Genomic DNA, 27,587 nt, shown 5'->3' on the forward strand with positions numbered 1-27,587 from the left:
CTAAATTGTCAATGAGAACGGAGAGGACAGAATTAGAAAATAAACTATTTACTCAAACAGTGACAGTATTAATTCAATGTCAGTTGTTAAAGTATGTTTATAAAAATGTGTGTGTGAAGTCCAGGAATCCCCTTAACCAGACCTCTCTTCTCCATTCGTAACTTCTGTCTGAATCTTTTTGTATTCATTTTGCTTACAGCTGGAGTAAAGTGCAAGTTCTGTTTGACTGAGAGCCACTTTTTGGTGTTTTCTAGGAAGGCTACGTGCAGCTCCATCCTCTTCTTGGCATCTGTAGCAGCTGGCCACGAAGACAATGCAGAGCATGCTGAATGCTAACCGTGCCTGTGTTTGAGTGATCCTACAGGTATGCTCTTTGGTGTATGCTACACTTTTCATCTACAAGTGCCAAGGGCTGGAGGTAGAGATGTTAGAGTATATGCAAGCTCTAGAAGATAAGATTCTGTTCTCACAATGGCTTATTTTGACAAAATTTTAGTGAGGCTGCAGTGTGTTCTCCTAAGAGTGATGGTCTGAGATCTGACATGCAAAGAAGCACAGCGCTGATGGAAAAAGCACTTTGATGTTGTTTCTGTAAGCTGCAAACAGTGGAGATTCACTCCAAGTAACAAAAAGAACAGATTGATCTTTTTTACTTTGGGGTATGCTTTACATAGGTCCAAACTTTTCAGTCATCTCACTGGAGCAATTTGACTGCTCCAGTGTGTGCTATTTTCTGTGAATTCAGTAAAAAGCTGAAAACAGAGCATTTTACTAAGTGAACGATCGGGCTGTGCCGTACTGATTGAACACGATGCAGTTTTGTGCTGTGATGGGACATGAGGCTGTTCACTAACCGAGTTATTTTTCATTTGCGTTTTTGGCGTGGTGGTTTTTTCCTTTCTCCTGGATTGACTCCATTTAAACACAAAGTTGGGGTTTGCTGAACAGTGTGTTGAGGCAACACTTGGTTGCACAGAAACCAGTCAAGCTGAAACTGCAGTGGGCTTGTCTCCTGGCAGAAGGGATTTCTCTGAAAGTACAGTTCACTTTACATCTAACTTATGATTATCTCGCTGTCCCCCTTTCATTATGCCATTGTTCTTGGGAGCCAGAGATTTTCTGAGTTATAAGAAAAGGATGTTGCCAAGGGTGTGGGTGGAGAAAGGTGTTGACATGATTTCAATGGAGCTAGATTCCAGCTTTGTAACAGAGGGGTAACGAACCATACAGAGAATAGGCTTTCCTAGCCTGCCCTTAAAATAAGTTCAGTTATGAATTTAATGTTATAAAAGGCTTTTTAATGGCTTTTTTGAAACAATTGTTTCATATCGTTTTTTTAAAAGGCACTTTCCTGTGTAGAGGGTAAAAATGGTCTGTTACTTTTCACTCTGTCTTCTAGCCATTGTTTCTAATAAAACTGTTCTTAATTTAGTAGAAAATGGGGAATTCGGAAAGCCAATACAGTCTTCAGGGATCAAAAAATCATGCTGCTGCTACAGCTGGTGCCAAGCAGAAGCCTTGCTCTCTGAAAATCCGCAGCATTCATGCTAAAGACGAAAAGTCTTGCTCTGTGCATGGATGGGGACATACCAGTAGCAGCTCGAACTACAAATCGAGGTCCCTGGCCAGAAGCTGCCTCTCGCACTTCAAGAGCAGTCAGCCGTATTCGTCCAGGCTCGGTGACACTGTGGTGAAGGTCTCCAAAAACAATGCCCATGCTAAACACAGAACAAGCGCCTCAGGGGACTACTGCCAAGGAAATAACACGGTGTTTTTGCCCGAGAACGGTTTCCACTATATTGGCCTTCAAGCTGGAAGTCATCACGCTGCCTCTCGAGAATGCAATGGACACATTTTAAATTGCTACGGAAAGAATGAGAGTCTTGCATCAGCCTCCCCATCAGAGGACAGGAGGAGTCCGAAAGTTCTCATTAAAACACTGGGGAAGCTGGATGGCTGCTTGAGGGTTGAGTTCCACAACAGCAGCAACAGCAAGGTGCCCACTGAGGAGTCCAGTGGACCCGTCCAGTTGTTGAGGTATTCGCCTGCCTTGGAATCTAAGCCGAATAACCTACTCGATGTCAGGAGAAACTCCAGTGCAGACTGTTCTTCAAGCCATCGTCTGTCACCTACTGATTCCAGGCTTCAGTCTAGTAAAGGAAGTTCCCTCAGCTCCGAGTCTTCATGGTATGACTCCCTCTGGGGAAATGCTGGGGATATCAGTGAGCTGGATGGTCCATATTTGACCAGGAGCACTCCAGATACAAGCATTCATGCCAGTTTCCCAGCAAGCGACAACAAGAAGTCCTTCAATCAAAGTTCATCTCTTTCCTCACTCCGAGATCTCTATAAGGATACAAATTTGGAAAGCACGCCTCCACCGAGGATCAGGCTGTCTGATGAGTATATTGACACGCATGTTAGCCTAAGCAACCGTGTCTCATTTGCCTCAGACATTGATGTTCCCTCCAGGGTGGAGCAGGGAAGTCCTGCACATTACTCGTCCTACACACTCCCATGCAGAAAGTCCAAGCCCCTCAATGAGGATGCATCCAAGAAGGATACATTGAAAAACCGAATGCGCCGCATCAGTGACTGGACGGGAAGTCTCTCGAGGAAGAAGAGGAAGCTGCAGGTATGTACAAACCCCAGCCGAAGTGCTTGACAGTTGCTTTTGTAGATTCCTCTTATAAACGTAGTGATCACCTCGTGGTTGTCTTTCTGGCAGGGTAATTACTTACTAATCTCATTTGGTAATTCATGGAATTCTGAGAAGTATTGCATCCCTGGAGCTGTCTGAAATGAGCACAACAACAATGTTTGTGTGTGCAAATTTTCCCTTCCTATTTTGTCACCTCCTTAGCTAGCTCCAGGCTCTGCAGCCTGATCTCTCAGTGCATTAGCCTTTGAAATGGCTGCGTTACTTACGGAGTGACGTCGAGTTTTTAAGCCTTCCCTTCATTTCAGCTGTGAGAATACAACCTGGGTATCCTATACATGCTATGAATCAACACACGTTATCTAAAGCGTGTGGAAGGAGCCGGAGAAGGACGCCGTGAGGTCCTACCTTTGCAGGTTTTCCCTGTTTGTGTTAGTGGCTTCGTCACTCACTCCCGTTTCACTGCCGGTCCGTCTCTAGCAGGGCGAGCAACCGTGGAGTATCGACCAGAGCGGCTGGTTCTGCCTCCACCGGCCATGAAGGCAGGACATGGAGCGCCCTCCGCCTTCCTGCGTGTCGGCTTGCTTCACCAGATGGAAAACCTGGAGTTGCCATCTGGCGTGTCGGGAGATGGCGGTGCAAAGAAGGAGATGGGAGGAGGGCAAGAGGGAGGGAAAGGATGTTTCTTTAGAAGAATTTAAGGCTAATCCCTTAATAGGAATTTAGGATGCCTGTGGTCAGGAATGAAATTCTTGTCTCTAGCTGTAGGCCCCAGAGTCAGCTCTTCAAATGCCAGACTGTGCCTCGACTTCCGCGTGTGAGTTCTCAAGCTGAGATGGAGGGCAGAGACTGGTTTTGGCTTTGGTTTGGACTTTTTTAAAAAAAAAAAAAAAATAAAAAAATCTTCCCTAGTGTTTCTTGCACAGGAACAGTCACTGTGCTTCTCTAAATGTGAAGGATCTGCTCCTTTTCAGCAACACTGGGGTGGTGGCCACTTCAGAAGTGAGGAGCAGAGTGTGAAGGGAACCCTATAACACACGCTTGCCGTGGCAGGTAGAGCACATGCTGTCTCCTGCGTTGGAAGTGCAGACAGGATAGAGCTCAATGGGCATCCGTCGTTGCAGTGTGGAACTCTGGTGGACCCTTAGGCTCAGCAGTGAGGTCAGCGTCAGGTTTGCCAGCGTAAATCCTAGGTAAGGGCTTACAGAACGGGGAACACGAAAGCCGTTTATTTGGATCACTTCTTTTGTGAGTTGGTGCTCATGTATTTTATCGGATGCTGTCTTTTCACCTTCTCACTCAGCTGTGAAAGAGAAGGTGGAAAAACTGGGATCAGTGAAGAGCCTCAGCGCCTTGTGCCAGGATTCTCCATTGGTTTCAACATCTGTAGCTGTTCTGGATTTTACAGCCAGGCTTTACAGATGATCTCTGCATCCCAGACCTTTGCCATGTATTACTTAGTTATGACATTTTCAGAATGGTATTTGTGGTGCACGACTCATAGCTGTTTTGAATTCACTGTGCAGAGAACTAACTTCAGGCACAGCAAGGAAATTTGGCTGGCGAGATTGCATCAAGCTTGAATCTGATTCTGGTAGAAGGAAATCAGCCCTAGCTCTGAAAGTGGTGACTTCTAAGAAAAAGGCATAGGAAATAATTAGTCATTGCTTTTTATCAGACAAGTATCCAGCGAGAGGGAGGATAGGAGAGGTAGCAAGTGCTTTATGATAAAAATCATCTGCCTTCCTCGTGAGGCTCGGTCTGCCCCTTGCTGCCTTGCACGCTCTGAGGAACCTGCCGTCTCTTTTGGGGGTTGCCATGTTGTAGTTTGGGAACAATTGTGCTCTTTCCGGATCCTCTGGCTGAACAATGCAGAAGTGCCGTGCGTGGTTGTGGTCCATCAGATGGTTAGTCCCTGCTTGTAGGGCCGTTCGTCACGGCGGTTGTAGCCTCGGTGCTTTGCTCTGAACGACGTGTCCCTTCCTCCGTGCGTGACGAACGACTGACTGTGAGTCACCGTCGCGCGTGAGAAAGCTGGAGTATTCCCCGTGAGCAGGCCTGAGCGCCGGGGCTGGCTGGCTGGATACGTCCCTCCGGCTGCCCCAGTGGAAACAAGTCAGCCAAGCGTCCCGCTTCGCGGGGAGGTGGGACCGGGAGGCTCTGTCTTGGGGTGCTGAGGCCAGTCCCTTGGCGCTAGAAAGGCAATGGAGTTTAATCCCCTTCGTCAACAAATCGCAGCTTAAAATCAGGTGAGCTTTTCCCCAGCTGGAAGGCTGTTTCCAAACCTGCTTGCTGATTTGCAGAGTAAATGCGGTCCTGGCCGGTTTGTTCCGATGCCAGTATTGTCTGCTGCATTGGTTATCCTTCCCTGTTATCTCATCGGTTACGATTTATTTAAAGGGAGAAATGATGTTTTCTTGGCCCGCGTTTGTGGGGCTATGCAGACTCTCTGTGGTCTCCTGTCTTAAGATAGGAAGTCTTTCCTTTTCATTCTGGCACCCATCCTCTGCACCTGTTTTAAATCACCAATAACCAGATTTGGATATAGGATATTCCAGAGGAGCCCTTGGCTGTGCCCTGTCCAGTGATTTGGATGTTTCCTTATGTCTGACTTGAGCTGATACTTGGTCGGATGTGTCCTGGAATTGAGTTTGCCCTTCTAACAATGGTCTCACGTCAAGACTTGCAGTCATTCTGTGCCATGACCCAGCTTTCGTTGCACGAGGGTGTCCCGATGCATTCCCTTGGAGCGTCACTGGTGCTCTGCTGCACGGTGTGTCCTGTTCTAGCTTAGTCCTTGCAGAAACAGCACTGGGGAGATGCTGTGTCACAACACACCATGCATGAGCAGCAAGGTATATGTGATGCGTGTGAGACCGATGGACAGAATTTAGGCAGACTTGTTGCACAGTGAGCCACTGCTAAAGGCAGCGCTGTGAACTTAGTGTGCGACTGTGTAACGGGGAGAAAATGAGCAAATGCTGTGTAAAATGATAAGCCAGCCACCAGGAACAGCTGCTGCAGATAGGTTCTTCAATGAAGTAAATAACCTCTTTGTGGGAATAATTTCTGAAATTTCCTGACTTTATAAGCCAGAGCCCTGAAGTGTGGTGTAAAGAGAACGTGAAAGAAAAGTACATTGAAACAACCTCTTTATTTGGCTTGAAAACTGGTATGAGATTCTACTTTCAGCTTGGATCCTAATGAATTTAGCAGGCTGCCTTGTTTCCTGCACTGTTGTTTACAGCTAATTATTACATGCGTCACTTTGACTAACTGGTATCTTAGTTAGCCTCTTTATCTTTTGCATTATCTATAACTGTTCCAGGGTATATTTCAGACATTGAGAGATCTGCTTGGATGCAGCTGAGCAGAAACAGTGGTAGTTTTCTGTCATCGCCAGGTGCAACGGAGAGAAGATGAGCAGAAAGTTGGCTGGCAGGGAAACCACCACCAGCAGCAATTGGGTCAGACCTTTTCAGCAGTGACCAGATACTGCTACAGTGACAGCCTCCCCAGGGACCAGCAGAGACTGTGTGACTCTGCCAATTCTGTTCTTCAAAAAAAACCCCAACATACAAGTGATGTTGTCATGGTGAAGTGTATATATTCGTTTTGGATCCTGTGTCTGATTACTCGGGTACTTCCTCATTTCTACCCTTTCTGTGTGCATGGAGAAAACAAAGGATGTGGTTAGTGGACAGGTTATATCCCACCCTTTTTGTCTACACAGCTTGTTCCAGTAGTGGCCCTTCACAGCAGACACCTTCTTGTGTACATGTCTCGTGTTGTTTTTCTTGCTAGTGCTTTGAGACTGAAAGAGAAACGTGTTCTTACTAAACTGTACGTTAATGTTCTCTAGAGGCCACTCAGTTCCTGGAGAATAGTCAAACAATTAAAATACAGGATTTTGGCACACATGTACAGTGGCAGGAATTAAAGAGAGGGCGGAGAAAGCTTCCAGCTTCCCACTGAACTGCAGATGGCCGGCGCAGTTGTACGACCCGTGTTGTGCAGTTGCTTCGTGGGCATAAACACATTGTGTGTGTGATTATTCCCTGCCCCCCACGCCCCTGTTTCCCTCCCTTTACCGTATAAAAAGTAAAACTGTTGAAGTTTGGGGAGTTACGCCCAGCGAACGCTGATTAACACTCAGCAGGGAGACTGGGGGAAGGTGCTCCGCTGCCCGGAGCATTGAGTCCTTGTCGCCAGACACAGCGAGCCAAAAGCCAGACTTGAACCTCAGCGTACCGTGGGAGAACGTGGGTTTTGGTTCAAGTTGGCTTCTGCGAGGCCACAGCAGTGTCCTGCTGCTTGACGTGGCCCGTCTGGCGATGCCTGGGAGGACCCGCGGTCCCGCTGCTGCTCTTGGCTGCGTGCTGGAGGTCCTGACGCTATCAAAACACAGCACAGCTCTTCTGCTGTTGTTTTGAAGAGCATCTAGTAGGAGGCAAAGGAACAAAAAAGTAGTTGCTTTCAAAGCTGCTGGTGAGAGCAGCTCACAGGAGACTGAGGTTTATTTACTTTATTCGTGTACAGAAGTCTGTGAGCAAATAAATGCTTTTAGAGAGGCAGCCTAAACTTGAAAGTATAATAGCTTTATTATTACTGAGGGTAATAGCTTCACTTCTTGAATTGCTTGTAGCCATCACTTCTCCCTTCCCTCACACTTTCACTGCAGAAAGCAGCAGGTTGTTAGCGTTGTATGTTCTTACACCTCGGTTGCTTTTAAATAGCGTCAGCAACGCTTGAGTTGGGAAGACAATAAATGGCTTCGTAGGGTGGCTGGTGTGGCTCTTGACAGTGAATTTAGTCCAAGGAGCTCTGTCTTGCCTAGTATGAAATTCCCTGGCTGTCACTAGAGCCTGAGAGAGTAGGAATCAGTCAGTGCCTTACTGGGAAGGGGTTAGGAAAGAAATGGGTCTGATCTGCCAACAAGGTCCCACGTCAACAAGCAGCGGCAAGGAATGGACCTATGTTAGCATCCATATCACAAGGCAAGGTGGAGGTCGTACCATCAGGCCCGAGTAGTCCAAATCCAATTGGCCAGCCCTCGCAATAGAAGGGATGAAGTTGCACAATGGAATTAGGAGAAAGGCCCGTCTGTGCTTGAGGAGGTTGTCAAGCTCCCGGGGGCTTTCCAGCAAGCCAGAAAATGCACACCTCTGCAGTCTGGAGACTGGATTTGTGCCAGTCAGCAGGGCCATCTTTCTTTTTTTAAATCACATCTTCTATTAGATTAGATTTTTGTCAATCGGTCGATACTAACAAGCTTAAAATATTCTCAACTTTTGACCTTTTTTGTGTTGGTTAAGCACAGTTTATATGACAGATAAAAAGTGGGGGTAAAATCAGCCTGGCTGTGCTGACGCTGAACGTAGCTGCCTTGCACAAATGGAGTGTCACCAAAGTATTGAAAACCGTGTAATAATAAAGAAACTTGTTGTGACACTGTTCCTGCTTGTACTCAAACAGGCGTGGTGGTGCCTGGCTTCCAGCTGGAGGATGTGGTTCCTCCTGGAGTCCATCAGGCTTCAGGCAGTAGAAGCTCCAGTAGTTACTGGTGAATTTGGAGGTTACTCGCAGATGTCTGAGTTACCAAAGCTCGCAGCCGTAGTGGTTCGGGTTTGCTGGGGTTCTGCTGAGAACACCTGGAGTGGTGGCACTGACAGTGTCAGTGGCTACCAAGGCAAAGCCTGTGATGTAACGGTGAAAAGAGGTGGCTGTTGATGAAGAAGCTGACCGTGGCTAAACATGAAACAGATTTAAATGCCAAATGAGATGTGTCTTTGCATCATAGCTCTGGTGACTGATCGCTGGCAATTTCCTTTTTTGCACAGGAGCCAAAGGGTAAAGATGGGAGTGAATACTTTGACAGCAGAATGGACAACTTCACCACGGACACGCTGGCACCGTCGCAGCTCTCCACTTCGCCGTGGTCACCTGGCTCCAGCCACGTCCTGTCCCAGAGAAGTGAGTCCACCAACGCCATCAGCAGCGATGCTCTGAGGAAGAACATTTACGAAAACTTCATGCGGGAGCTGGAGATGAGCAGGACAAACTTGGAGAACACTGAGACCTCGTCGGAAACGGAGGACTCCAGCGGCGAGTCGCTCAGTTCCTTGGAGCAGTTGGATTTGTTGTATGAGAAGGAGCAAGGAGTGGTGCGCAAGGCAGGGTGGCTGTTCTTTAAACCCCTCGTGACGCTGCAGAAGGAGAAGAAGCTGGAGCTGGTCACACGGCGAAAGTGGAAGCAGTACTGGGTCACGCTCAAAGGTAAGCCACCACGTTGCTCCTTCGGCTTAGTGGCAGCCGTTGTTTCCATTGTGTCTCAGCAACTTTTCGTGCATACTGGTTTCTGTTAGCAGGTTCAGGGGGTCAGAAATTCATGCCTAACTTCACACAGCCTGCTCACGCACTGAAAGTGGAGCACGTGCCCAAGCAGCCCACGGAATCGAGGTGGTGTTCATGTGTTTGGTATTGCATATGCAGCCTTGCTTTTCATCCCGTAGCAGGAATTGTTTTGTCTGACTTCCCAGTTTCTGTGCTCGCACAGAATTGGGAGTTTAGAAGATGCTTTCGGATGTTTGGAGGTCAAAGAACAAATTGAACCAAAACTGAGAAAAATACAGAAGTTCCACTTCTCTATCAGGGGAATTCGAAACTTAAGGATCAGGAGAAGTGCTCTGTGCCCGATTCCTTGTCACAGGCACGGAGCTGCTTGGGCTCTGCTGTGAGGTTTACTTAACGTTGAGACAAGTTAAGGTAAAAATGTTCAGTTCGTTTCCCGTGCTTCAGGTGGCAACGTAACACAGCGGCGAGCTCCCGGTGCGAGCGCCTTTACCCAGAAAAGCGTGCGATTCAGGGCAGGGGAAGCCCAGCTTGGCTGCCGTGGGCCATGGCTTGCCAGCCTCCCTGCTTTCCTTGGATGGTCCTTCACCTCGCCCGCTCCCCGCGGCACGAACCTTCCCTGGCTCGCGGCGTGCCCGGCTGCCCCTGGAGCGGGGTGCGCTGCGCCCTGCGCTGGGGCTGCGCGCCGGCGGCTCGGAGCAGCGGGTGGGTGTGCTGCCAGAAGGGCACGGGCGTCAGGAAGCGTGAGAAGGAAAACAACATCTATTGTGAGGAGGAAGGGGAATTTCATGGGTGAGTTCAGAGGCGCTTTTTTTTTTTTCCTTTGCTTTTTTGAAACGCGTCCAAAGGATTTGCATTTCAGTAAATATAATGCTAAGTTAATGAGTAAGGAAATGATCAAACTTAATGATTTCCTAGCATATTGAGGGCTGGAGGAGAGAAAATAACAACTTTCCCACAGGTTGCCCTTTTCAAAATTCTGCATGGGTGTAGACCTGCAGAAAAATGAACAGCAAACAGCAAGTGCCAGGAACGTTGTCCTTGATAGTGCTGATTTAAAGGAAGCAAACTCACCAGAATGTAGCGATTCTGCCTAATAATTTAGAGACCTGTTATCAAGGGATCAAAATGTAGGCAGTCTTCACAGTTTAAATCACTTATCCGGATCATCAGATAGCATGATTCATGCTTACAAGCAGTGTATGCAAAGGGAAAAACAATATCTGAATGCCACCCTCTTACTGCGTGTGTTTGCGTTGTAGCGTAGAAATATGAGTTTCATCTGCCTCTTCTGAAATGCAAGTAGTTTCTGAAAAATCCAATCAAAACTCTGAAGTACTTTATATATTAACAGGTGGTGCATTTCTGGGGTAGCAAAGCTCTGGGAAGGAATTGAGGTGCTTCATGTTCGGTTCTTTGCTAGAATATTGGCTTATTGGTGACCTTGAGCAAGTCGCATCCCTCCTTGCCACCTGAATTTCCCCAGCTATAAGGAAGGAATAAGAAAATGATTTTTAAAAAGCTTTATTAACTTTTATAGCTGGAACATAGGAGGTTCTGCTTAAACATGAGGAAGAACCTCTTCCCAGTAAGGGGAACAGAACACTGGAACAGGCTGCCCAGAGAGGCTGTGGAGTCTCTTTCTCTGGAGATGTTCCAAACCCGCCTGGACGCGTTCTGGTGTGATCTGATGTAGGTGGTCCTGCTCCGGCAGGGGGATTGGACTGGATGATCCTTTGAGGTTCCTTCCAATCCCTGACATTCTGGGATTCTCTTTATAATAAATCTATTTGATATGACACTTTTTACTTTGGATGGGTGATACGGCTGCATTCATGGTGCAGAATCTCTTCCGCTTTGTTCGCTGTTTTAAATACACATTCCCCATTTCCTTGATCTCGTACCTTTATTGTGCTGTGGAGACTTTTGATGCCAAAATAAACTTGCCTGTCTGGATATCAAGGCGTAGTTCTGTTTTTGTAATATGCTATATCAAGATCAAGGCGCTTGCTTTGGTTCTCCTTATAAAGGCTTTTGAATAAATCTGTATTTAATTTGTTCTTGAAGTTTAAATAGGCAAGATATTTAAAAATATGACTTAAAATAGCCACATATGCAAATGGAGAACAGCATGGTTTTTTGCACTCTGTTGAGATGTGTTTCATTATAAATATGCAGAAGGGTTATAACCATCTGGTTACCTGCCAGACTTCAAAGTATACATGTCCTGAGGCCTCTGCTCTGCTTTTGGGGCCACCGTGACCTGTGCTTGAATAGTAACCCTTTAACAAGAGGAACTTTCTTTTCCATCTGTCCTGTCTAAATAGTTTATTCTAATGAGGGAAATTGCTTTCCCATTGCCCTCCTCCTTTAGTTCAAGTTTTGATTAAAGTACTTGGACAATAATCAGTCCTGGTGGATCTGTCAGAGTTTGTGAAACTCACTGCTTCCAGGGATCACTTGACTTGACCTGAAGACATGCCTGGAGTAATATAGACCTCAACTCACATGCACACCCTTCAAAATTTCTTATTTATGTACATACTGTCAGGATAAAAAATGATGTATCTTTAGGTACCTTTTTGACAACACGTAGGGAGAATACGGGAGTTTAAAATAGAGCTTAATTTGCACTTTCCTAAAATGCAGAAGTGGAAGTGGTTGTACAGTCCTGCTAGTGCTGCTGCTGAATACCAGAGGGGACTTGGTTTCATTGGCTTAGTTTGCCCTGTTACATCGAAATGATGACAGAAGCACCATGCCTGATGTCCAGACTGTAACAAACCATATCCTTCTTTGCCAACTGCACACATCTTCCAGTGTTTCTGTGTCATAAAGAAGTCCAAGTGAGGGCTGCTGAGGGGCAAGGATAGGACCAACTCTGTAGGATTTGCACGTACCCTAAATACTCTGCCAGAGACTCTGGACAGTATTAAGAAAAGGCGCACTTTAGTAGTATAGAGACATTTCTATTTATTGGGTTCCTTCCTTTGAAAACTTTTCAGTCATCAGATGATTTGGTCACCTCTTTGGTAACCTCTGGTACGTATGTCTCTTTTTCTTGTAACTGTTGTACAGTCACTGGCACTGGAGAATGTGATGGAATGGGTCTGATGGATCTCAGCTTCCATACGCTTTAGAACTGGGCAGTATGAGGACCAGCGTCCTCCACCGCTTTTCACAGCACGTGTGCCCCATTAACTCCGATAGGCCCATCCTTCTCCTTTACCAGATGGAAGAATCCAAGAAACCTTGATTTTGGTTCTGGTTTGGGATTTGAGTTTTGAGGAAGCTCGACTCAAATTTTGCATTAGTTTGGATGATGTGCCTGGGATTTTTAGTAGAACGTCAAGTGTAAGCGTTAGAGAAGTACTACAATAAGGTTGAACTCAGTTTTTACCTAACTATTTTAAAAGCATCCGCAGAGCAAATATTGCTGTTTTGCAGGTTTTCAGCATCCCCTTGATGCGTACTTCCTAGGTGTGCATACGTGCACACAGTGTGTCACACAGAGAAACAGCAACAGCCAGAAAATCAGCAAGTCCACTCAAAATCTCTGTTTTGATGCTGCCCTGTTTTGTGATGCTTCTTTGGTTTGAAGGAAAAACAACAGCAAAAGCAGACTAGAGAGATAACAGTGCTGTAGCCCTGGCAAACTTAATCCTTATATTGACAGCGTTTCAAGCCCTCTACTGCATATGTACAGAGCTGACAGCAGTCTTGTGTTCATGGATTCCTAGGCACTAAGGGACCACTGTGGTTATTTAGTCTAACTCCCTATGTACTGTGGCCATAGGTGGTCTTTAAATTAATTTCTGAAGGAATTTAAGCATATCTCTTGGAGAAGGCTCACCTTGCTGGGGAATCCACCACCTGCCTTACATTTTTCTGACTAGAATCATAGAATCATAGAATGGTTTGGGTTGGAAGGGACCTCAAAGATCATCTAGTTCCAACCCCCCTGCCATGGGCAGGGAAATCCTCCACTACACCAGGTTGCCCAAAGCCTCATCCAACCTGGCCTTGAACACTGCCAGGGATGGGGCATCTACAACTTCTCTGGGCAACCTGTTCCAGTGCCTCACCACCCTCAATGTAAAGAATTTCTTTCTTGTATCTAACCTAAATCTGCCCTCTTTCAGTTTAAAGCCATTGCCCCTTGTCCTGTCACTACACACCCTTGTAAAAAGCCCCTCTCCAGCTTTCCTGTAGCCCCTTTAAGTCCTGGAAGGCTGCAATAAGATCCCCCCGGAGCCTTCTCTTCTCCAGGCTGAACAGCCCCAACTCTCTCAGCCTGTCTTCATAGCAGAAGACTACTTAGGTTATTGTCAGTTTTCAAAATGTGTTTGTAGTATCTGTTCTTAGTTCTTCCACGTTAAACATCCGGCAATAGTATAGTATTAATTTATCTTCCAAATAATAATAAAACCCCACACCAAGCTCACTGTTACTGAACTGCCATCTCCCAGACGTGTAAGTGAGGTTTATTTACTTATTTTCTCTCGATGCATTACTAGCTTAAGAAATTCTTGAGAAAGACAGGATAATTTTTAGCTAGGTTATCTTAGTAACACAGTTCTGGCTGTGACCCCTTGGACAAGCGAATCAGTGCATCTCAGAGCACGATGGACTGTAACATGGGGCAGGAGTGGTGGGGATGGAGGGGACAGACCCTTCTTAAGCCAGCTTCACTGCCAAAGGCAACGTGGCAATGTTGTCGTACTGCTGGGGACTAGGATCGAGTCCCTTCTGCTGTCCTCCAGAAGTAATTCCTCTTGTTATACTCAGGATTGTCATCATAAAAGGTGAAGTTTGTTTTCTGGATGCAAGTCTTGTACCTTACATGCTTTACTATCTGTGAGACTGTACATGCTCAAACTCAACCCCTATAAACCATTTTAAATTATTCATGTTGTGTTCGTTTTTGAAATCCACAATCTGCAGGTGGATTCAAGGAAACCCAGTTTAAATTTGAGAAATTTATTCACTAAGTGTGTTGTTTGAAGACAAAAGTTTCTGCAAATCTTTGCAACAAATACAAAGATTTCTTAGGTGGCTGTTATGAGAGAGTTGGTTGAATTTAATAAGGAAACACAAAAGCTGATTTAACTAAGCAGGAATTAGTCTTTTCTACATGCTTCAACATTTTAATAAGCTGAGTTTATTCAAAGAAGGGCAGAATGGTTTGGCTTGGAAGGGACCTTTTAAAGATCATCTAGTTCCAACCCCCCTGCCATGGGCAGGGACACCTTCCTCTAGATCAGGTTGCTCGAAGTCTCATCCAACCTTCCATTTTGAGGTACCCTGTTTGTTTGTTTTTTTCTTCAGTCTATAGGCGTTTGTTGTGTCCCTATTAGATGTCTGTTCCAACTTTTCATTGGCAAATTCATCGTTATCTTTGCCTGTTTTCCAGTTTAGAAGATCTTCCTTTTTTCACTGTTTCGAAAGAACCGATGTTCCCTGTCTTCGAAGAGTATCTTAATTACAAAAGCGTTAGTATCAGAGTACTCAAATGTGAGATCCAGAACTTACTTCCTCATTATGCTTTTTGTCACTCTGAATTGCACAGGTTGTACTCTGCTGTTTTACGAGACCTACGGAAGGAACTCGCTGGAGCAGAGCAGTTTGCCTCGGTACGCCCTCTTTGCAGAAGACAGTATAGTGCAGTCTGTTCCAGAACATCCCAAGAAAGAAAATGTCTTCTGTCTCAGCAATTCTTTTGGAGATGTCTACCTATTTCAGGTAACTTTGTGGTTGCTTGCGTTTTAGGATGCGTTTGTGGGTGTGCACATGCACGTATGTGGTTGTGTATGCACATACATACACACACATCCTGCTTGTGCCTTTGCCTTAAAAATAACAGTATAATTGCATTATTACACTGTACTAGTATAGTATTGGTTTAAGGATAGGTGTATGATATTGCATCAGTTGGCTCACTTAATTGTCAGCCACTGGAACAGGCTGCCCAGGGAGGTGGTTGAGTCCCCATCCCTGGATGTGTTTAAGAAAAGGGTGGATGATCTACTTAGGGATATGGTTTAATGGGGATTAGGGACGGTTGGACTGGTTGATCTCTAAGGTCTTTTCCAACCTAGAAATCTATGAATCTATGAATTATAGTTCAGAAATAAAAAGAACACATCACAATTCTGTGAGATGCTTTTGGTACCTGTGGTTACAAGCTTGTAGAAAATCAGCTTTGTTTTTTCTTTTTTTTTTTCTTTTCCCCCATGTCTATTAGTATTTCACCCTTACAGAATGATGGGCTCAGACCTGAATTTGGTGGCCTCAAACAGAGTTTGCTTGAGCAAGGCATTCAAAAAAGAAAGCTAAAAATAATCTAAAGATCTTGGCTGCTTAACCGTGGCACTGGAGATACTAATAAAGAACAGTATTGTGTGGAACTGCCTGCATAAAACCCTGTTCATTTATAGGCACACTTGTAAATATCTCCAGAGACACTTTCTGCAGATGTATTCTCCTTACCTTGCTGTCCTCTCTCCACTACTTGGCATATTTTAAGCAAGGAAGCACCTCTCCTCATACCTTACATGTGAAATCATCTCTTTTGCTGTGTTACCTGCACAAGAGGAAGTTTATCTTTGAAACCGGTTGGATTTTACCTTAGTTGATTGGAGGGATGCCAGTCTCACCTTTCCCGCAGCTCGTGGGGCTCCGTTGTGCTCGTGAAGCCCTCAGACTTTGCAGGTCTAAGATGCAGAAGCTGAAGGTCGGAGGCAAGTCACGACAGTGCAGGAGAAGCTCACGGTTCCTCTATTTGCACAGTTTTAAATATAAAACCTTATTTCACTGGTTTTAAGATAAAGTGCCTAAGATCTCAGTGAACCTGTCAAGCACTTCATGTCCTAGAGCTGCTGATTTTTTTTTTTTTTCTTCTCTTGTCTGCTTATAACGTTGCACCGTTGATTTGTTTCACAGGCGACAAGCCAGACGGACCTGGAAAACTGGGTTACTGCCATACATTCCGCCTGTGCTTCCCTCTTTGCAAAGAAGCTTGGGAAAGAGGACACCGTTAGGCTGCTGAAAAATCAAACCAAGAGTCTCTTCCAGAAGATTGACATGGATAGCAAGATGAAAAAGATGGCAGAGTTGCAGCTCTCAATTGTTAGCGATCCAAAAAACAGGAAGGCCATAGAGAATCAGGTGCTGGAAGCAATATTTTTGAAGAAGCATATTTGTCATTATTTCTTGCTTTGGGCTCTAACTGTCAGTGCTTTCTAAGCCTGGGAGTAATTGTCTTGGGGGCAGCTGGCACGGTAGCCGTAACTATTGCCAGGTTTCTACAGCAAGCCAGAGCAGCGCAGGAGGTGGAGGCTCCTTAAAGCCGAGGGTCAGACCTCTCTGTTTTATGAGCACAAAGCTATTTATTTTCTCTTCTGAAGAAAATGTAATTAATTTTCACTGTTTTATGATATACTTAACTGTTAATAATGTCTAGCTGTTACGTAGCGTACCACAGAACGTACAGTACATTCTGTGAATAATTTAATTTATTAGTGAATTTCAGCAGAGATTTAAGACTAGGTCCTTAGCAATGCTGTTCTGTGCCTTAAGAGAGGATGTGAAGAATACTTGATCCGTATAAAACTGGAGGAGGGACTGAGGCGTACAAAACCATGTGCTTCAGGTGAGATTTAGCCATGCCTAGAAGGCCAGCATCCAGTAGTCTTCTTAAAAAGCCTGTAGGCTTCTCTGAATGAGAACAAGAAGTAGAGACCCGAGTTTTCCATCCTAAGTGGAAAAGCAGTGCCGTGAGTCCCGCCGGCAGCCACTGCAGCGCCGTACCAGCGTCAGTTCGAAGAAAAGGGCGACACTTAGTCACTCACTGCACTTCTCATGACACTCTCTGGTTGTGTGCTGGGAATTCTTTATCTCTCTGTAAGCCAAGGCCCATCACAGCTTAGCTTGGGAAGGCCGTCACACTGCAGGCAAGGTCTTTGCCCATGGCTGGAGCAGACAAAATGCTTGCATCCAGACTTCTGTCTAGGCTAATTTTGTTTCGTTGCAGCAAGAAATGAGCTGAGTCATCAGTTGCCCCCCCTGCAAATCTGCACGCCTGATGTGTTATTCTGATCACGTTTTCAAATTGCAGTGGTAGTAGGGATGCCGGAATCTCGGCTAAAGCAGCAGCTTAGTGCTGAGGAGGATTCACCACTAAGATTTATTTTAAAGACAAAAACCAGAACGATGCCCTCAAAATTTAGTGTTCGTGGTCTGAACATACCTTGGGATTTTAGCCAAGCCATGCCTAAGATAAAAATCAGGGCAGGCTGATGAGCAGCTAGAACTGTTCCTCGGTGAAAATGGTCACCTTGTTGTCTGTGTGGTGGTGCATAGATGTCAAGCTTTACAATCTGCTCTTACTTCCAGCACGTGAACCAGGAATTGCTCCAGTGATACCTTATGGTAGTATGTCCTGAGGTGTTGACATCTTGCCCATGTCCCCAGTTTTGTAGGCAGCAACGGGCAAAAGATGCTTTAATTAGACATACTTAGTGTTCAGGCAAAGGCTTTGCTACTCAGGGCCTCTCCTGCACTAAACTGGTCTAGTAGTTTAGCCTAATAGGTCTGTGGACTGAGGTTGCTTTATCTCTTATTTTATTAGGCCATTAGCAGAAGACATCTGATAACTTGAATTCGTTGACTGGTATTTGAGAGCCCATCCCTACCTGCCTTTCCGGTCAGAGTAGCTGTCATTACTTCAGGAGGCACATTATGGCCTCTTGAGTAGCAACCAAAGTTTATTTCCTTTGATCCAATACAGCATAATTGTATTGGACATAAGCTTAGTCAGGGGAGGTTCAGGTTGGATGTTAGGAAGTATTTCTTCTCTGAAAGGGTTGTCAGCCACTGGAACAGGCTGCCCAGGGAGGTGGTTGAGTCCCCATCCCTGGATGTGGTTAAGAATAGGGTGGATGATCTACTTGAGGATATGGTTTAATGGGAATTAGGGATGGTTGGACTCGATGATCTATAAGGTCTTTTCCAACCTAGAAATCTATGAATCTATAATTAAGTTTCTTTGGTTAGTGGAACACTTCTAGTTTCATGAATTTGATGCTTATAATATTTAAAATTCTTACTATACTGGTTTGAACTTGGCGAAGGGCAGGCTGACGGGTGCTGCCTTCACTGTCAGGCTCCTGTAGCACCCTGCAGTCTGAAGCTGTATGAACAGAGTTTAACAGGTATGCAGGGTTGTCTAGGGATTTGTGCTGCAGGTGTTCATAAGCCCTTTGAGTGCTCAGATTTCAAAATTTATTTCCAGGTCACTTTATTTCATGGTCCAGAGCCTGGTGAGGTGAATGGAGGAGCAAAAACATTAAGCATCCTTTTGTTGCAGTAGGTTTTGGGACCTAGAAGAATATAGAGATTTCTGGAGATGTCTAGTGCTTGTAACGTGATGCACTGAGGAAAAATCTTGATGTGTATTAACTTAATTTACCTCTCCTCCCATTAGATACTGATGCTAGTAGTTTATCGAGAGTCAGCTGAGGAGTATTAATGATGCTCTCTTAATATCTGGTAATTAGATGTTCTATCCTGGAACAACAACTGCTGTTTTCCAGCTCAGTCCCTGGAAGAAGTTGGCTGTGTGCTGCTAGGACTAAAATCCATCACTAGGGCTGCAGAAGATTTATTCCTGTTAATCTTCTGTCTGTGAATGTCTCAAAATATTGAATGAGGGCAAACGAGTGAGGCAGAGTGAGCTGGATCATGTGCAAACATCCACTAGTTAGCAAAAAATAAATTTATAATGAGCCTTTTCTCCAGTCTTGATCCCTTTGATCTCTGTAAAATCTCTCCTTGTGACTGCTGAGGGTTTGTTGGCAAGGTCGCTTCCGAGAAAAGTCAGTAGATAACTGGATTCCCTAATCTCTTGATTTGATGTCTCAGAGACGGGCTTATGCAAAGGAAAAAAAAAATCTTGATGTAATTAGTAACCAAGAATTCTTAATATACTTAGTAAGCTAACAGTTTTGAAAAAATATTTTTCCTGAGGGAGAGGTTTGCATGTCTGTAGCTCAGTTGTTCAGTAACTGTGGCTGTTTAGTTGTCTTTTGCACACTTTCAGCAACGAGAGGAATATAAATTCTGGGTTTGGTGTTGTGTAAATTTGGTGGGTTCCAGTCATGTGGCAGCTAGGATTCCTCCATGCTGACGTATATTGTATTGCCAGTACTGTAGTTTATAAGCGTGCCCTGCATCCTGGGCTGGAAAACTTCACTGATGCTATATTTTGGGAAGTCAGCGGGAATAGGGTGATTGACTTCAGAGGGACTGCAGTGGTTTTTTACGTAGAAGGGTGAGACACAGTCTTAATTTCTTTCCACTGGGGAATAATCTTGGAAACTGCGATTTCTAAATCCTTTCTCCTTTTTCTTCCTCTTCCTCAGAAAAGCAACCACGCAACCCCCACTTTCTATTTTCTTTCACATCTGTATTGATTTAAACCAATACTTCTCTGCTGAAGGCTTAGTAATTCACAGGGCTTTACAAGCAAAACCTTTTCTGCTTTTGCAGTTACTGTCACCTGAGAGGCAGTTGCAGTAAGCAAACCTGGACTTCTCAAATTGCTGTATTTTAATGTATATACGTGTTTCTTTTTGTTGCCCAGCAATCGGAGAAGCTGCTCTGATACTGTCTTTTGAATTTGATGGATTTACAGGCTAGCAATTGTTAAAGCTAGTGCTAAACAGAAGAAGTGCAAACAAAAAAATGGCAAGGAAAATGCTGGTTTTCTAGAGAAGTGGTTGTTTTAGAGACTAGATGCTGTCAAACTGGTTGAGAAATGTCTTCAGCTTTGTGGCTTAGATCAGGGATTCTCTCTACCTGGGTTTACTGGGCCGATAATAGTAATAATAGACTTAGTAACTGCTTAAGGGCAGCTGGCAGCTCCTCAGAGAGCGATTGGTGTCGTTGGGCAGTTCAGAAGAGATCGGCGCAGCATCTGCGAGAGCTGCGTACGTACAGCAGCGTTCCCAGTGGGCCACCGGCAGCATGGCTGGGAATCCCAGCTCTGCACGTGCTGCCTACAGCCGCCTGTGCTGATGTTCCTATAGGCAACAAGGGTGGTGTGGGCGAAGGTGTTTCCTCAGGGTGTAGGTTCTCCCCTAAACCAAAGAGAGTTAGGACGAAAGGTAGCAAGTTTGAAAATCCCCTGGTGCCGCGATGAATTCCAAAGCCCGTGGAGTCACAGTCTTTTAAAAAATGTTATTTTTCCTAGCTGTTTTAACCTGCTAGGGAAATCAGAGTGTTTGCTGGGAATATGGAGCCTGTAACTGCTACTGAACTTAGTGAAAGGGACTATTAGCATTTATTCGGAGCTCTTTTAACAAAATATTGCACATTAAGTCAAAAGCGAGGCTATCTGTGCCTGTAGAACTAGTTTTAATGGGATGGAAAATCTACCTCACAGTATGGGCACCAGAACTCTGGGTGTACCTCTTTCTGTACTTGGTACATAAATCTGTTGTGTTGTCTCACTTTAGAACAATAATATGAATAATAGTTTCTTGAAAGCATTCTGGGCTTGTCTCTTCAAATGTTAATATATTGATATAATCGTGTTTTCCAAGCTATTCAGAGGTTTCTGATGTGATTCATATTTTCTGTGCACATGATACTTAACTTACTTATCAGATGGGTTATGAACATGGGTATTTACTTGCAGGCACTGAAATGATGAGGCATTAATGAGAAGAACAGGCACATGCTTGGAGATGATTTTTATGGAAGTTTTCATGTGTGTCATCCAACAAAAAGTAGTTTATCTGTTGCCATAAAAATCAAAATAAGGGGCCAGCAAGGTGGTGTCTTGTATACTCTGGGTAGTCATGAGATCCATTAGTGTCTTTCTTCCCTTCCCTGCGGTGGTCTTTGGCTTTTGACACAGAGCATAACTTCGTTACTTTTTTTGTTTAAAATGTACCTGACACTTCCCTTTTTCTCTTACATTTATGGGAAGGTGACTGGAGTAGTTGGGAGGATTTTATTCTTCAGGCTCCCCAAAGCCCAAATTTCATGTCTTCATTTTCTTTCATTGTCTGATGAAATATTGTCTGACATCCTGGTCTTAACTCCAGTAACAACACTCAGAGAGGATCATTTCAGGGAACTTTACTAGCACTTGCCAGTTTTACTGCAGACAAATTCAATGTGAATCACGGTATACAGCTGGTTTTCTTTCTTCAATATCTTCCTAAACTAGAAAACAGTATCTAAACTTGGTTTAACAGATCTTCAGTTTGGGTGGTCTTTAAACTGGCTAGAGCAGAGCTCCACTTTCTGAGACCTTCCGTACTATTTCTTCTCATTCGTCACTCTGCAGTGTAGGATGGTCCTTGTCTGCATCATTAGCAAAATCCTTCTCTTTTCATAGTAGCTAGTGACTAAGGAATGAAGTGAGTAGGCAGCCAGGAAAGTTAAGGAAGGTCATCGCCATTCTCCTCACCACTGTAATTACCGTTTTGCAGGTGGGTGGATTTCTGTCTTTGTTTCACAAGGATTTAGTGTAAAATAATGAATGAGCTGTTACTGGAGGTGGAGTTGCACAGCATTGTCTCATACCATCAAGCTGGTGGGTGTGCCTGTGCAGCAAGGGCTGGTCTTCTGGTTTTTGGGGAGGGGCAGCTAGATAATAAGGTGCGGTGGCTTTCTTAATTACATCCCTAGCTACAGACATACTTGTGGTACTGGCAATTTCAATCAGATTATTGACAAGAATGTAAATTAGGTACACGTGGTGCACTTTTGTGCTATCAGTGGTATTGGGAATAAGATTTCCTCTATGTGTATTGGTTTGCAATTATGAAAATCCTGTTCTTCCACAAGAAGCAGAAGGATAGCATGTATTGTAAAAAAAAAGCTGTTATTGCCTTATTACTTCAGGAAGATTTCTTAACTGTTTTTTAAGTCACTAGGCAGCATGAAGAATAAAGGATATTGCTAATTGCACATCATGGTTGTTCTACTCTGTGGCATTCCCTTTTCTATTTCTTTGAGCTAAAAGTTATGACTGTATCTCTGTAGTGTCCTTTAAAGTAATGGAATTTCTGGGAGAGTGATGGTTTTGCTTCTTCGAGTTCTCTTTAGGAAGTAATGACAATAAAATCTTTTCCTTGTCCCCAGAAACCAAGTGACTCATTTATCCAGATGGGTACAATATGAATTGTGTCTGAGAACCAGGGACTGGAATGCAAAGAGTTTGGTGGTGTTTGTAATGTGGTTGAAAAGCGGTTCGTGTGAAACAGCAGCAGAAGTTTCTTTTAAATCCATAGAGTTCCCTACATCAGCTTGCAGAGGCGCTTTCCATCTGGGAAGAAGATGTTGCGTAGGGGAAAATTTCCAAATATTTACAGCTATAGATAGGGAATTGTGTCAGCGAGGAGCTCATGTTCCTATACGGTGTAAGATCTGTTACTAAATCCCGTCGGTTTTAGAGGCGTAAGCACCAAGAGAAGGCTCTCCTCCCTGTGCTTCTCTTTTGTGCTCCCTTAAATAAGTGCCAAGTGGAAAACTGGTATTTTGTTACCAGTTGAACTGTCCAGGAAGTTTCTTCCATCCTTCCTCTAGGTCCTTGAAGTGTGTTGCTGCTTCGAGTTAATACGGTGTCAAGGGTTGTCGGCCACTGGAATAGGCTGCCCAGGGAGGTGGTTGAGTCCCCATCCCTGGATGTGTTTAAGAATAGGGTGGATGATCTACTTGAGGATATGGTTTAATGGGGATTAGGGATGGTTGGACTCGATGATCTATAAGGTCTTTTCCAACCTAGAAATCTATGAATCTATGAATTTCTGGCACTGCTTTCCGCCACTCACGTACTGGGTTTGGGTTTATTGCACCGAGCTCTTCTTACTTTGTACAGAGCAGGTGTTGGCAAATGAGACAATCCTTCCCCAGTCCCCCAAAAGACATGTCTGCACCGTGCTGTAAGAAGGACGAGGAGCCAGGGGCCATCCCTGAGCAGCCCTGCTGGCGCTGCTTTCGCTGGGACTGTTGGGGCCCTCCCTTCTACAATCCACAAACCCTAGGAATGTTCCAGTGGAGCTGGACGTGCCACTAGAAGTGTTATCTGCAGAGAGAGCATGTAAGAACTGTGGATCCCCATGTCACCTGCTGGTAACCACTGGTCTGTATTGTCTGGTCTGAATGTGTGTACCTCTCCTTTCCCAACCTCCTGCTTTGGAGTTTACCTATGGAAAACCTAGCAGGGTTATTGGATCAACAGAGACTTGCTTTCCAGCATCTTCCTTTAGCTCGTATGTTTGTGTGGTTTAAAACATAATGAATTTATAGTTGTTTCTTAGTGTCTGAATAGATTTTTCACTAACCTGGAGGAGAATGGGCTATTTATGTTCTGAAAGTGATCTTTACTGCTAAAGTACTGCCCAAAGTATCATGCTGATGTTCCTCTGTATGTTAACTCTTAAAGACTTGTTCCTGAACTAAGTCTCTGAGGCAAAAGCTTGTCCCCTCACTTGGCATTCCCCCTGTAATCACTGTCTTGACCCTGCACCAGGCTTCCTTGCATGAACCCTCCTGGTGGCCCAGGATAAATAATTCATGGCCCTAATTCTTAAGGCTTCCCACATTTTACTCCTGTCTGTCTCTCTGCCACAGCCTCCTTTTTCTCTCTACCTTACAGGGAACCCTGTGAGGCTGAACACATTTATTTGGGTGGCCCTTGCTTGCCTTTCTCCCAGGTGGTCTTATATGACCACTAAACCCAGAAATCCTTGCCTACCATTCGCCTGTACTGAGAAGGGCATCTCCCTTTCCTCTCGGAAAACCATTAAAGGCTTTTCCTAGAAATTCACGTGGAAGTTTTGAAACAGTGACAGAGAGAGGATGGTTTGGGATGCCCGGGGTGCTGTAGCCGGCGGTGCAGGCGAGCGCAGCAGCTGAGCCGTCACGCGAGGAGCGGTTCACGCACGCTTGCTTGTTTCGGCGTGCCCCGCTCGGGCCGTGTCTCCGGTCTCTGTACGGGCTGGCTTCGTGCTGCCCTTGGCCTCTGTCACCCGTTCCCGCTCTCAGGGCTGGCTGGTGTGTCCATTTCCCCCTGTTTGCTTTCAGGCAGATTTCAGAAGGGCCGTTTCATCTGTGCCTGATGAAGTGACGCCCTTGAGCCGTCTTCCGAGCAGTCCTCCCACGTGGGGCAGAGCTTGGCCTCACACAATAGCAGAAAAAGGATCACAGCAGCTAGTCTGCAGGCTGTAAATTAACTTCATGGACCGGGTCGTACTGTGCTTTGAAGTTGTGGCTTTTTTATTTGTGTGCTTCCTCCATTTAGTCTTCAAGAATATAAATCTTTAGGAAGACTTATCATAGTTTAAAAGGCTTAGACAAATAGCAGCTGGTATTGGTTCGTGGTCTCCAATTGGTTCCAGACATCCTTGGTTTTGATAAGACTACAAGACGATTCCAGAAATTCCCTGCCTACAGCTTTTGCTAATGCCATTAAATGTGACATCGTGATTACGGATGCTTTTGGAGCTGATTAGCTGGCATCCTGTGTGACCGATAAATACCGTAATTTAATTATTTCTTCCGAATGTCCTCGTGTTGTACCCCACTCCCCCTTCTTAGATTATCTTTAATTTAAAATACGACTCAGTAGAAATGTTCAGTGAGGATTTCAAAGAAGGCCTCAGAAACACAAGGATGCCTGTGTTCAGCTCGTGCTCGATGGGGACAGGATGCTCCGCTCCAGCAGCGCCCAGAACAAGCCTTGCTCTGTTCCCGAGCTATTCAAAGTTAGCTTGGCTCTGTACCCACGGAGGTGTCATCCCAAAGGGAAGGACTTCACCTGAGCTTGTAGCTTTTGGCTTTGTGAAAAGCCGACAGCCATTTTTTCATGCTGGTTGGGTGTCGACCCAGAGAAAGAGCTCGGCACAGAAACTCCTGTTGGAGTCGTCCCGTGCGTAAAACGCTGGCAAGCAGAGAAATGCTCTGTGAGGAGTGTCGGAGAGCACAAGGAATGCAAAGTAAAGGGCAACGATCAAATAAACCCAAGAAGAAAATGCTTATTCTTTCTGAGGCACACAGGATACACGTGTTGAATGTCTGTGGTGAGAGATTAGATGAGGCGTCTTCGTTATGTGTATATCTCGGTCCTTTTTCTCTGGACTTTTGTGAATTGCTTTCCTGATAAGCTTTTGTAAGTTTTTTTTTTTTTTTTTAATGTGTACTGTAAATAATAACTTTGCATTTGCAGATGTCAAGATGGTGTATTGTCTTCCCTTTATTCACCCTCCCTGCCAAATGAGATTACCTCTCACTTCCAAAAGCATAGCCACGGCTGGTGCCCCAGTTTGTGAGCACACGTGTCAGGAAGCCAGAACGGGTGATGTCTCAGCTGTAGTACAAGCCTCAGCACCTTTTTGTTAGCAGGGCCTTTCTCACCCATTCATTGCTCACTTCTTCATTGTTGAAAGTAAGAGGCAAGTTTCTTGGTTAGTTCTTGTGGTATTTGGCAGCGTTATAAGGAAACTGACCTGATTTTGCTTCTAGATGAGCCCGAAGCTCATAGTTCACACGAGATTTTTATTACGTTTATCAGCCGGTGTTCTGAGTCACAAAGGTGCTTGCCCCGACCTTGGCTGATGTCAGTGGAAGGTGGTGGTGTCCTGTACGGCAGGGACAGGCAGGGTGTGCCGGTGAAGGTGTGAAGTCCGTGCACATTAGAGAAAACGTGATGAACTTTCCCTGCAGTCCTACACCACCACTTGAATGACCAACATGCAGTGATTGGAGCTGACGTTGGAAGATCAGCATTGTCAGGGGATTGTAACAATCTTCAGTACATGAACAGGGATGGTGACCTATTGGACATGCTTTTTTCTGCTTTCCCATGTGCAAATGTGCCTACTCTGTTAAACACAGCTGCCTTTTTATTGGTGGTGTTTATCAGTATTAATGGCTGTTGTACCCTGTCAGGCAGATTTTGGCTGCAACTGCCAGCCTGTAAGTTGGGGGAATGAAAAGCGAACTTTGACTGTTGTGCAGTGCATGAGAGTATGTGTTTGTGTAGATGAGTGTGTATCTACATAGATACTTAGAATCTGTCATCTGAGTCTTGATTCAGAACTTTGTCTAGCAAACGTTTGAATCTCTTTTCTTTCCGAATTTTACATTGGAACTGGATTAAGCCACCTGTGGCGCCTGCATATCCCTGTGTTAGATATGCATGAAAATTGCATGAAGGCTATGTAGATGTTCTTGCTTTTGGTCCAGGGGTTTGTATTGGGCATATATAGCTCATTTTTGCAGTTTGCCTGAGTGTAAGCATGTGTTAACCTATTAGCCAGACAAAGAACTGCACGTGCTTCTGCTGCCAGTGTTGTCTCCTGTTTACAGGCAGAGGGGCCGTAGGACGATAGCAAAGAGTGAGCAGGACCTGTCAGCGTAGCTGCGTCACTTGGTGTGGTGCACTGGTGTAGCTTGGCTTCCGGGCAGCCAGCTATACAACCTAAGCTCATAAACATGAAGGAAACAAAACTGATCTCCAAAAAAGAGAGAGAGAGAGAGAAGGGAGGGGGGAGGAAAGCCTTAGTGAACCACAGGGCCGTGTTTTTGTGTAACTGCTTTTGTGGCTATCAAACTACCCGAAGTTCAGGGTATGTTCATCTTGTCAGTATGCATTTAAGACCACCAGCTTTGTTTTATTTCAAGCCATCTTTTGGGTTGATGTAACACAATATGACTGAATGTGTTTTGGCAGGGAATAACTAATCTAATCCATATACCACCAGATGAAAGTAATTTACTATGGGTTTGTGGAAGAGCTCGAATTTTCAGTGCAGCCCACAAAGACATTTTTCCCCTTCTAATTGTCCCTTTTTATATCTAAACAGATCCAGCAATGGGAGCAGAACCTGGAAAAATTTAACATGGACCTTTTCCGAATGCGGTGTTACCTAGCCAGTTTGCAAGGTGGGGAGCTCCCAAACCCAAAGAGCCTTTTGGCTGCTGCCAGTCGTCCTTCAAAACTGGCTCTGGGGCGGCTCGGTATTTTCTCCGTCTCATCCTTCCATGCACTGGTGAGTCTGAATGCGCTTTTCATGGGTGCGTTACACAAAGCCATCGTTAATGTGGCATTTAGATGTGGAATTGTGCTGGGATAGTACATGGCTGCACCCACATGCATTGGCTCAGGCAGCCCTGTTCTCTTCTCACCCATTCTGCCTGTTCCTTGACTGCAAAAAACCAAAATTTCTTCAGCAGACACAGACTTTGAAACTATGGCGACATGACTATGACTTTTTTTGGTCCCTGAGGACTCCATAATTGGGTACTTCTGACCTATATCTGAAAAAGAAACAAACCGAAATACTCTTCAGATGTAAATGAGTCACTGTGTCGAAATTTTGTCACTGTGATTTTACCTCCACTGAGTTCAGAGTTTAAAGTGTTTAGGAGCTAAGTCACTTAGAGTGAAAAGAGTGACATTTCTGAGTGCTTCAGGATACCTCTGGGCTGAGCTCCTTGATGGCTCTATTTTTCAGAAACAATTTGATACCCTGCTGAAGAGGAGGTATTTTTAGAATAGGCT

The 27,587-nt window shown here is 44.9% G+C and overlaps 1 protein-coding gene across 1 annotated transcript in view; it reads left to right on the forward strand.

The window, feature by feature from the left end:
• The first annotated feature begins 289 nt into the window (after positions 1-289).
• Positions 290-27,587, forward strand: part of TIAM2 (TIAM Rac1 associated GEF 2) — a 96,820-nt gene continuing 69,522 nt past the window's right edge. Inside the window, exons 1-6 of the mRNA XM_086631989.1 lie at positions 290-364; positions 1,433-2,635; positions 8,500-8,935; positions 14,580-14,752; positions 15,953-16,177; positions 26,890-27,075. Coding sequence (XP_086488115.1) covers positions 1,439-2,635; positions 8,500-8,935; positions 14,580-14,752; positions 15,953-16,177; positions 26,890-27,075 — 2,217 coding nt within the window. The 5' untranslated portion in view covers positions 290-364; positions 1,433-1,438. The remainder of the gene's footprint in view (positions 365-1,432; positions 2,636-8,499; positions 8,936-14,579; positions 14,753-15,952; positions 16,178-26,889; positions 27,076-27,587) is intronic.

Source organism: Tauraco erythrolophus, chromosome 2 (genome assembly GCF_009769465.1).
Source record: "Tauraco erythrolophus isolate bTauEry1 chromosome 2, bTauEry1.pri, whole genome shotgun sequence".
NCBI classification, from domain to species: Eukaryota; Metazoa; Chordata; class Aves; order Musophagiformes; family Musophagidae; genus Tauraco; species Tauraco erythrolophus.